General features: G+C 42.8%; 1 protein-coding gene across 1 annotated transcript; it reads right to left on the bottom strand.

Moving 5' to 3' along the window:
• Positions 1 to 5,344: 5,344 nt before the first annotated feature.
• Positions 5,345 to 11,560, bottom strand: LOC110006161 (interferon-induced protein with tetratricopeptide repeats 1-like). Its single transcript, XM_065955574.1, has 2 exons — positions 10,229 to 11,560; positions 5,345 to 8,495 (listed from the first exon to the last, which is right to left on the bottom strand). The coding sequence occupies exons 1-2, from the start codon at positions 10,231 to 10,233 to the stop codon at positions 7,202 to 7,204; spliced, it is 1,299 nt and encodes a 432-aa protein (XP_065811646.1). The 5' UTR covers positions 10,234 to 11,560; the 3' UTR covers positions 5,345 to 7,201.
• Positions 11,561 to 12,125: the final 565 nt, after the last annotated feature.

Below are 12,125 nucleotides of genomic sequence, written 5' to 3'. Positions count from 1 at the left end.
GTAATGTGTCCCGAGCTGATGTGGTGACCATTCCCCGCTTGAGCGAAGCCTTGGTGCCAGGCAACGTCCGTTACCCCACGGGGGCCAGCGTTCCCACTGCAGACCTTGGCGGCTATTTGGAGCCCAACATTCCTGAGATGACTGGACTGGTGGTAGCTCACACAGTGACCAGGGTGAAAGATGGTGTGACTGTGGCTCGTGTCCTCAAGCCCACTGGTAGAGCTTTTGAGCTTAAACAGGGTCTTCACTTGGATGAATTCTACCCCAGTTCAGGAGACTGATGTGACACCACTTGTTCCCCCCTGTAACTGAGTGATGTTGATGACAGCCTCGACGCCCTCTCCGGCTCTGGCCGTGGCTTGTACCAATGGAGGGCCATGCCGATGGGTCCGACTAATTCACCGGCCACCTTCCAGCGCATGATGGAGCTGATCCTCAGAGGTCTGCCATGGCACATCTGCATAGTGTATCTGGATGATATATTAATATACAGTCGCACATTCATTGACCACCTCGCCAACCTGGAGGAGGTCTTGACCAGGATAAAGTCTGCGGGCCTGAAGCTAAATCCTGGCAAGTGCCACTTTGCCAGGGATCACATGGTGTTCCTGGGCCATGTGGTGTCCAGACAGGGCCTCCAACCTGATCCCTGGAACACCGAAAAGGTGAGCTCCTGGTCAACTCCCCGCTCTCCTTCTGAGGTTAGAGCTTTTGTGGGTCTCTGTTCATATTACAGGCAATTTGTGAAGAATTTGTCACAATTTGCAGCCCCACTTAACCGCTTTGCTGGGAAAATTTTGCCTTTTGAATGGACTGCTGAGTGTGAGACGGCTTTCACATATCTTAAATGGGTGCTCACATCTTCTCCAGTGGTCACATTGCCCAGCTTTGCACTCCCGTTCAAAGTCTAAACGGATGCATCTAAGGACTCTGTTGGGGCGGTGTTGGCACAGGATGTGGACGGCTTGGAAAGGGTCATTGTCTATGCCAGCCAGGCTCTCACGCATGCACAGAAGCGCTGGTCCACCTTTGAAGCTGTGGGAGCTGTGGGCCGTGGTGTGGGCTGTGCATGAGTTTAGCCATTATGTGGGACTGTCTGCCTTTACAATTGTGACTGATCATCGCCCATTGCTGAGGCTCAGGCACATGGCCATTGATAATAACCCCACAGGACGGAGGGGTCGCTGGGTGCTGGAGTTGGACCCTTTCAACTGGACCATTATGCACAAGGACGGCCCTAGCAATAAAAATGCGGACGCTCTTTCCCGCAGGCCCGTTTCCCCTGGCTCTGTTGGGGCGACAACAGACCGTGGTATGCATGGTTGGGAGGCGCGTGTCCCTGCTGATGTGCTTGTGCCTGGTGTTGTTTCAGACTCTCGGGGGGCTGGATCTCTGCCATGGTATGTGTCATCCATGGTGGATGGACTGAAGGCTGCTTTCTCAGTCGCCAGGCTCAATGCTGCAGAGGCTCATGAGAGGAAAAAACTGTATTATGACGCTGATGTTTGCCACCGTGCCTATGAGGCGGGAGAGATGGTGTGGTTGAATAATCCCACTGAGAGCCGCACGAAGCTGGCACCACATTGGAAGGGCCCATACCGGGTCATGGAGGCGTTGGCGTCTGGAGGTGAGGCTGCACTGACTTACCGCATCAGCAACCCTCTGGACTCTCTGGAGAGGACTCAGGTGGTTCACCATGACAGGCTGAAACGTTATACTTTACCAGTGCCTACAGGGACTGTTCCCCTTCTACCCTTAAAGTAACTCCTCTTTTGGGGGTTTCGCCACTCCCGTTGTCGCCGCAAATGGTTGAGCAACAATTGGCTGGGGGTGTGGACATCAGTCTGTATGGGGAGTTTTCAGGGCCTGAACTAGTGCAGTCACGCAGGGGGCGTGTCCTGCGACCACCTTCACGTCTTCAGGATTTTGTGAGGTTCTGAGTTTGATGCTTGGTGTTTGTTTCCCTCTTTCTGGGATGTTTTTTCTTTCATGTATTTTTGCTGTTCATGTTAAGTACATTTGGGTGACAACTGTGATACAGAGGGGTTTTTTTCATGCTCAGGTTAAATTCTGCTAGGGGACTGTTTTGAGAGGTTTCCTGTTGTCTCATGGGTGCCTGTGCCAATGTTTTATGTGAAACGGGGACGTTTCAAGTTGAGGGGGGGACGTATGTAACAGATTGTTGTGTTTGTTATATGTACTGTATATCTCACTCGCTTTTAGAGTGAGGTGTCCCGAGAGAGTTACCGTAGCTGCCATAAAGCAGTTGTTATTGTTGTTATCCTGTTACACTGGTACACAGGTGTGTGTGTGTAATAAAGTGGAAGCCGTGGATAAAGAAGCTCCCCGCCTATGTGCCGTTTATTGTTTTCTTATTAAGTGTATCCGGTCCAACGAACCCAGAAAGCTCGGTTACAGAGGTAAGAGAAAAGCTTTGTGAATACGGGTCCTGATCTAGGACTAAAAAACAGTTGTCAGAATAGCTGCTGAAATTAACAAGAATTCAACTGGCTGTCTAGTTCACACACTCTGGTCAAACTGTTAGCTAATATTACTGATTACCAGCTGACTGGACACAATATTCCCCAACATACAGAAATCAAATGATGAGATGACTTACTGTATTAATACCATATGGTCCTCTTCTCCATAGACTGTAAATATAACGGTCCTCTCCCACGTCGATCAGTCTGTACTTCAGCGAGCGTCTGAATCAAAGTGCGAGCGTCTTCTTTGTAACCAGAATGTAGCGTTGTTGTAGCGGGAATATCTAAATCTTACCCGGATACAGCAATGCTATTTATTGATTGGTTGATGGGGTAGCCATATATATATATATTTTTTTTTGATTAACTGGTGCGTGGCAAGCTCCTTCTGATCTCTATGGGAAACCCGCTTGATTCATATCTGTTCCACTGTTAAAAAAAATAGCGGCGCAATTTGGTGGGCGTTATCCTGGTAATTTATGCGTGAGAAATACAAGGTGTGGCGTGTGAGCGTGTGAACAGTTTGAAATGTGTGTCTCTCACTCCCAATGCGTGAGATTTAGAGCATTGAAGGTTGTCAGTTTTGATGCGCTTTGGCGCCATCAGGAGGTCTCTGAGTGCAACTGCAGTGTCATAAAAACGGTCACGCCTCCCCCTCTGACACCACGTGCATTTGTTGACAAACAAAGGGTGAGGAAGCCGGCAGAGACGCTGTGAGAAGATGAGGAACCGCGCAGACTCAAAAGGTACAGTAATATTACCAGATTTTGATGGAGCCTGAGTGTCTGCAGCCCGTTGTCTAGTTTGTTTATTCAACTGTTACCATGACAACTATAGGTCGTGGATAAATGGCTACATAGATCGGTTTGTAAGGTTACAAACAATTTGGAGACAAAAGTAAAGCTGCTAAACGTGAGACAATGATGACGTCACTGGTAATGATGCAGCTCGGAGTGACTATGGGGTTTCCTATTGCGCGAGACGCTAGCTTAACATTCAGTACATTAGCCGTTAACATTCACGACTAATGAATAACTTTATGAATATTATTCAAAACTCCGCAGAACTGATGCGGGATGAATCGAATATGATCAGTAACTGAAAACCACAGTTTGATTTCATCTAAACAACTAAAAAAATACTTTAAAATGTGTTTATCGACGGAGTGTGAATCATCATTAACCTTCCTCCGACCAAGCTGTCAACGGCTCTGACCACATTCCTGATGTCATCACACACACTGTGGTAATTCTAGAGTCTCTTGGGGATTATTCCTCTTCATTTTACTTTGTTGACTTTCAGAAACAGATTTTGGTTTTCAAAGCAAAAATGTATGTGACACTTAGCAGGGCAACAACAGTGAGTGCTGTCAGATGGGGCCCCCTTAGGGAGGTTTCCTACTGTCATTTTGGGGCACTGCTTTGGTTTACATTTGTGAGCCCTGAGGGGCCCCTACTGGTCTGGGGCACACACACACAGACTCCAAAATAAACAGGCAGGAGAATAATGTATAACTCAAAAGAAGATATAAAATGAAAAACAAGTGTTTTGGGGAAAGTCTTATGCTGTCAATATCAACCTGTTGCACTGACAGAGTATGAGGTTTTTGTTTTTCAACATCGGTTTTCCTTTTATTCCAGGATTCAGCCCAAAACTTCAATTCACCATCAATGATGAGCCGGAGCCCGGAGTGGGGCGGAGTCAGTACAGGAATGCAGCATATAGACAATGTGTGTTATGGAAAATCAACAGGAGAGATACAACAAGTCACAATATACATGGGTAACACTTTACAATAAGGTACACACATTTTGCATACTTACTCGGAGACGAATGGGAAACTAACCACTAGATATAATCCAGAGTGTATATGTGAAAACGGCTCAAGGTAACCATTAGTTAACAAGTAGATTTGTGTGGTTTATCCAGCTTTCATTATCCGTTAAATAATAATTCACTACTCTACAACATGTGATGAAGAAGTACTCAATATCTACCCAGTACTGAGTGGTTTTCTAATGGTTACTTGAAACTTTAATCACATTATTTTTGCATTTCAGCATGAGCATACAAAATAAAAGTTTGGGTTTGGTGCTACATTACACAAATTTCCTACCAACATAACTTGAACTGCTCTTCTGCTGTTGCTCGTTTGGAGCGACAAGTGGTTCATCCATGCCATGATTGATGGTTAGTCTTTCACTGTGCCAAGACACACATGATCAGAACATGTGCTGCTGTGAAATGTTCTTATTCTTCCTGACACAATAAGTGTATAAAAGGCTCAGACCGTAGGTGGCCTTCCTGTTAATTGCTCACGCTCCTCCTGCGTGTTGATGACGTAAGCATCTCAAGCTTTTTGCTTCTGCCTTTTCCTTTTCAGTCGCTACATAACACATGACTGTTGACTCTGTTTGAACTGTCTGTATTGTTTAAAAATGATTGTATATGTATAATGGCTGAATAAAATACTCATACATACAGGATCAGTTTACCAGCATGCGTGTGTTCGGAGAGGAGAGCGGCAGATTAGATCATAAATTCACCGTACTCTGCAACATGATGATGAATCAGTTTATGGACGCCATCTTGTAATACTCTTAGTTCACCAGCAGTTGGGGCCTGTGCTACTTGTAAACCCAGGCAGTAAAGTGTATGTGAAGTTGTTAATCTGTGTAAAGAGTTAATTTCTTCCATTTATGTTCATTGAACTCAAATATTTCTGCCAAATAACTTACTCTAATAATTGTCAGACGCTTATGATCTGACGAGGCTTAAATTTCTAGCTCCGTCCTCCTGATAGTTTAGAACTGAAGAAGGTGAAACCACTGAAACGAAAAACTTCAAGACGATTTCTTGGTGTGCACACTGTTCATTTATTGGTATGAAGCTTAAACACAGCTTGAGCAAACAGGAGCATCTTAATATATAATTTTCATGTCACAGAAAATACATTTTCACATGAACAATGAGGACTTTAAATTTCTGAAGCGAAGCACATTCATATAAAATCCATTAATTCTAAAATCTGAAAATACAGCATTGAAAAAACACAACAGAAGCAAAATACATGATAATCACAATTCACACATTTCTTCATTAAGTATTCACCATGACGACCGTGTTTTACAGAGGACGTCACACCTACCAGGAGCTAGGGTGTAAGATTTAAAGGTCACATAGTCTCCTCCTCTTCAACCAGTTAAAAAAATTCTCAGAACTTCCAAAAACATGTGTGAAGTTTCTTGTTCTGAATCCACTCTGATCCTGTATTTGATCATGCCTATAAACCCCTCTATTTCAGCCCTGCTCAGAACAGACTGTTTCTGTGTCTGTACCTTTAAATATGTAAATGAGCTGTGTCCGACCACGCCCTGTCTCTGGAAGGGCTTGGGTGTACTTGGTCTTTCTCGCTCCATGTCCTATTGTTTACGGTGAGAAGGCAGACTCAGAGGGCAGAACAAACACCTAGCTGTGGGAGTGTCACCCACCTGGGGGAGGGGCTACTGCCCTTTATGATGTCATGAAGGGAACTCCGTCCTGAATTAGTAAGTCATTCCCAACTCTCTCGCTCTCTCTCTCTCCCCTGTTTCTAACTCTATTTACTGTCCTATCTCTAAATAAACGCATAAAAGCCCAAAAATAAAAAATAATTAAGAAAATATATATATATATTTTTTTTAACCAGGAAAAAGTCTCATTGAGATTAAAAATCTCTTTTACAAGAGCATCCTGGCCAAGACAGGCAGCAGCACAATTACAGGATTTCAGACATAAAACACTTAACAACAATGAACATAAATACAGGAATCACAAAAAGAACCAGTTCACCAGAATCTGTCATAAGTCATGAGCAACAAAGCGATCAAAAAGGACAATACGAGTTCGTTAAAACATCTACAGTCAGATATTTCTGCCTCCAGATCATTAAGACCACCTTTAAAAACATTCAAGGAAACCAGCTCCCGAAGATTTAAAGTATCTTGCAACCGATTCCAAGAAGAGGGAGCAGCATACTTGAACGCCCTTTTTCCTAATTCCGTACGGGCTTTAGGGATGGTAAGAAGGTGAAGATGGTAACTTCCATTACTTTATATGTAGCTCTGTAGGTAGGATGGAAGCAGACCGAGAATAACCTTATAAATAAAAATATGCCAGTGATTTAGTCTACGTGCAGACAAGGCAGTCCAACCAACCCGAGCATACAAGGAGCAGTGGTGAGTAAGGGCTTTTAGATTGGTGATAAACCTCAGTGCCCCATGGTAGACAGTATCCAACGCATGTAGGCTTTGCCAGGATGCGTGCATGTAAAGAGCATCGCCATAGTTTAGCACTGACATAAAAATGGCAGCAACAAGTGTTTTTTTGGCCTTAAATGAAAAGCAAGACTTAATTCTAAAATAAAATCCTAATTTTAACTTGAGTTTTTTTTAACCTATTGTTGAATGTGAGACTTAAAAGAGAAAATAATAAAAGTAAACCTTCCTTTAATTTATTTCAAATAGTTTTGTATGGCAAGAAATTAGTTTTTAGTTAGTTTTTATCCTTATTTTTTGGACGCCCTGGCAGAATTGGCCCCCTCCTGTTTTTCATTCTTCTCCAGGATTCTGTTGCTCTTTATTACCACGTGTGAAAGCAAAACGCCTTTGTAGAAATTATTATTATTATTTTTTTGCTTGGACAAAATTGTACCCCCTAAATTTGCCTCCCTATCTTTACTGCCTTGGCTCTTGCAGATTTCTGAGAAACTCCTCTATTTCTCTGCACATTATGCCTCGGTATTTAGTCTTCTCCAGGATTCTGATGCTGTTCTCACGGTTGAAGGATTTTTCTGGTATTGCTGCTGCCTTCATGTGATACTGTGTCGACCTGTGGGAGTCATTTAGATTAAAGTATAAATGATTTGCATATTTGTTGTATAGCATCTGTTTGTCTTCAGGTTCTGCAGGTTCATTTTTGAGCAGTTTCTGAAATATCTGCTCAGCTTTGGCCTTGCTGTGATGTGACTTTGCATAGATAGTTGCGAGGTCTGTTTCCTTTTTGAGTGAAGAGTGAGGGTAAAGAGAGAGCAGCTCCTCGTGGAGAGCGATTGCTCTGTCCATCATGCTTTGTTCTGGGGAACTACTGCTTTTATAAACGATCCTCCATCTGTAGCAGAACGCAACACATCTCTTCAGATAACACACATCTGGATGTTCTTTCAGAACTTTCTCTGCCAAATCAATGGCCTCATCAACTGATATGTATTTTATGTAAAGGTTTAGTAAGGCCCACATGCCACTGCTACTGCAGCACAGAGTGCTCACATTTCCAGCCAACTCACGGACTTCATCTCGAATGTTTTCTCCTTCATCAGCACGTTGTTCAAGGTAGAGCGCAGCGAGGTACAAGTTCTCTGGATCCCGTTCCTTGGCTTGTCTCATTTTCTCCAAGAGGTCAGGGTCCAGCCTTGTGTCACTGAAGTTTTGGGCGTTCTTTAACCATATGACATAGCTGGTGTTCCAATCCACCATGTCCGGCTGCATCCTGGCAGCTTTCTCGTAGTAATCAACAATCAGCTTCTTATCCTCTCCCAAAAACATCAGGGTCCAGGCCTTTTCAGCGTATATCTCTGGATGGAGGTCGTCCTGGGATGGAGATGGGTATTTTTCCATCAGGGCATCAACCTTTGACAGGTAAGCCTGACTCTCCTCTAGATCTCCCAGGTGGTGGTGCAGCCAGGCCAGGTTCCCGTAATTCACCACTAACCAAGGACCCTCATCTGCATCTCTCAGCTTGTTGAGGGTCTCTGCAGCCTTCTGGAACAAACTGTTAGCCTCTTCATTTAACCCCAGCTTATACTGAATGAACCCCCACAGGTTGTAAATGTGGCCCAGCTTTCTATTTCCCTTCTCTGTGCTGAAGTCCTCCATCTTCTGCGTGAGGCGTAACAGTTTTGGCCTGCTGCGGTCCAGGTCCCAGGTGAAGTGGCACTGCAGGGACTCCAGTGTGGTTTGACTCTGAGCACCACTGATGGAGAATCAAAAAACAAACATTTAAACACATCAGCAGCTAATTTGGATATGCTTTGAAGTGTGCTATGTAAGCAGGTCTATATCTTACAACTTATCAATAATGACACACACCATCCCAGCCACTGCCTGTTCATCCTGCTGACATCTAGCAGCGCACATGTATGTTCTGCTACTTGATGACTGTATTTATGTTTGTAGTTTCTCCTCTACTCTTCAAATCCGATGTACACAGCAACGGAGGAGCCTCGTTTGTCAACCTGAGCTGTCAATCATGCCTTTATTCCCCTTTTTGTATCGTCAGCTAACTAAGTAAACTTCTCAGATAAATGAAAAACACACTAAATTATTTGACATCACTGCATGGGCTCAGGAACAGTTTCCAGGAGACATCACATCTCTGGATTCACAAAAGTTAGATTAAACTTTTGTTTTTGTCTTTTATTACCGCTGTCGCACGGGAAGTGATGGTTCTTTTAACCAATCAGTGGACGGCGGTGTGTCTAGATCCTATCTTATCGGTACGTATGGTACCCCAACAGAAGGGTACCAAAAAAGTAGGATGTTACAGATCCGTTATTTGGTACCGTTCCCAACTTTTGATGGTGGAAAAGACAACAATTGATGATGGTGGAAATAGAGCAATAAACTGCCCTACCTGTAATCGTGACTCGTCACCTTGCAGTGAAAATATTTGGAGTGTAAAATAAGACCAAGGAGAGCCTGGCTAAATCCTTTGGGGGGACAGGCCTACTGCAGAGTGGTATTAATGACCCTGTCCCAACTTTTTTTGAAATGTGTTACTGGCATAAAATATTAAATGGTCATAGTTTTCCAAAAAACATTAAATGTCTCAGCTTTAACAGTTGGCATGTTGTCTTTGTGCTATTTTTAATGAATTAGTCTTTATCTTTACATTTTACACAACGTCCCAACTTCTATTGAACGTGTGGGGTTCTTTGTTGTTAACATGTACTTCTTCTTAAAATGTATTCTTCCTTTATAAAGTAATTTACGTATATATACTTGATGTTTTTATTGCCTGAAGGACCAGCAATTGAAAAGTTAATGTGCAACCCGATTGTGTGCAATTAAATTTATGAACCTTGAACCTTCCTACTGCTGCAGCTGATACCTTACTTCCTTGTACCTTTAGTATGTTTTTATTAAACAGCAGAGTATTTAAATTCCATGGTAATCCTTATTTTACTGAAGGTAAATATATAATTATAATTCCACCTCTTAAAAAATAAACAAAAAAACAATTAGTCATAATATTGATTCCTTAAAAGGAAACACAAATAAAAATCAAATTTTTTAAAATCATCATTTTTTTAAGTTTATTTTTGGGCTTTTTGTGCCTTTTAATGGAGAGATAGGAGAGTGGATAGAATTAGAAATCAGAGAGAGAGAGAGAGAGAGAGAGAGAGAGAGTGGGGAACGACATGCGGGAAAGGGTCCACAGTGCGGGATCGAACCTGGGACTCCCGCTTAGAGGACTATAGCCTCCATACATGGGGGGCGCGCACTAACCACTGCGCCACCAGCACCCCTAAAATCTAAATTTTGACCCCAGACAAACAAAATGTCACAAAAGCCTCAAATTGAGAAAAGTAAACATATGAAACACTAAAATAATGAAGCTAAAGGGAAGAAAAAGACTAAAAGGAAAGGGTTTGGAATTAATAAATTAGAAACATGTAAACATTTGTATGCAAGTCAGATACTCACCTCATCTTTCTACTGTTTCTTCCTCTCAGTCGTTTTCTGAAGATGACTTAGTCGAGCAGATGTTTCCTCTTGATGTTGCTCTCTGGTTACAGTCGCTCCAGCTTCAGCTCTCTGGTGTGGATGACGTGATGATGTGCAGTAGCAGCTTTAAATGTCCGTGACAGAGGCGTGACACTTTGGAAGTCGTAAATCCACCTTTCTTTATCAGCAGGATGTTATCTGACTCTCCTTTCTTGAGAATAGAAACTTAAGTCCTCAGTTTCCCTGCAATTTATTCAAGGAGGAAAAAGTTCCTCCTCAAAGAATTGATGTATTGCTGTAATCACTTTTTTGCTAGATTCCCTAGTAGTGCTGTAGTCAAGACCACACAAACCGAGACCAGAGTGCTCCGAGTTCAAGACAAGACTGAGACATTTAGGGGTCTAGACCAATGAAGACCAAGACCAAGGCAGGGCGAGACTGAGACAAGACCTAGACCTAGGCAGGTCAAAACCGAGCCAAGACCTAGACCAAGGTGGGGCTAGACCGAGACAAGACCAAGACCATAGACATCACTACGAAATCATCATCTTATGTTGAGGGGGCGTGTGACTCACTTAGACCGTAACACCGGGAAAGTTGTGGACGTAACCGAGGGATAAAAATCAACCTTCAAATGAATTGAAGTTATTTAATCTTTTAGAAAGAGGCACTGTCCTTCTAATCACAGTAATGATGTGGAAAAACTCAGTGGTGGTCTTGACAGGTCTTGATTGAAAATCTGGAGTCCACCCAGTGTCATGATTTGGGGTCTTGTTTGGTTTTGTGTTTTGGCGTTTGGGTTTCCATGTTTTGATTTCTCCTGTTCTTCCCTAGTGTTGCTGGTTTTCCCCTTGTGTGTTTCCTAGTTTGGTCTTCAGTGTTTCCTGTGTTATTTTGTAATTTCAAATCCTTGTGTCCCTCTCTGTTCTGGTGTGTCTTGATGTTTAACAGTTACTTCAGTGTTTCATGTATTTGTCATAGTTGTCCTCAGTGTTTCTTGTCCTGCCTCTGTGTGTTTCCCTCCAGTGTTGATTGCCCTCATTGTCTTTTCCTGTGTCGTTAGTCTCACCTTTGTCTGATTACCCTTTGTCTATTTAGTCTCTGTGTTTCTTGCCCTCTGTGTCAGGTTGTTGTTGTATGTCGTTTGTCGGTGGTGTTTGTAGTTATGTCAGATGTTACTTTTCCTTGTGCTCCCAGTGATTCCTCGTGGCTACCTTTATTACATTTCGTCTTTTCAAGAAAGTAAGTTTTTGTTTAAATAAATATTTTTCATTTTTCATTTTCCACTTGGGTCCAATTCCTGATTTTCCACACCCGTTCATGACACCCAGTCTGATACCTGAGACAAGACCAAATAGAAATGCTTTAAATACTCTTAGTTTACCAGCAGATGGCGCCTGTGCTGCTTGTAAACCCAGGCAGGAAAGAGTATGTGAAGTTGTTAATCTGTCTAAAGAGCTAATTTCTTCCAGTTATGTTTGTTGAACTCGAACATTTCTGCCAAATTACTTGCTCTAATAATTAAAAGGAATACAATATGTTAGAAAAGAGTGTTTGTTTTCTATTTAATCTTTGTGCTGGATGTGAACATTGTTATTCATGTCATGTTTGTGACCCTGTACAAGCCAGCTCTCTCAGAACGCTCCGTTTTGGTGTGTGTGTCTCTTTAAATGCAATAACCCCCCCCCCCCCCCATTGGCTTTTTAATAATATGTCCCCTTCAGGATTTTAAAAATCGTTTAGTGTGATAGGCTTTAGCAGAATTAGGACACTTATGATCCGACAAGGCTTAAATTTCTAGCTCCGTCCTCCCGATAGTTTAGAACTGAAGAAGGTGAAATCACTGAAACAAACAACTTCAAGACGATTTCTTGGT

This window comes from Labrus bergylta, chromosome 6, assembly GCF_963930695.1.
Source record: "Labrus bergylta chromosome 6, fLabBer1.1, whole genome shotgun sequence".
NCBI classification, from domain to species: domain Eukaryota; kingdom Metazoa; phylum Chordata; class Actinopteri; order Labriformes; family Labridae; genus Labrus; species Labrus bergylta.
This window is presented reverse-complemented; position numbering and strand designations above follow the sequence as displayed.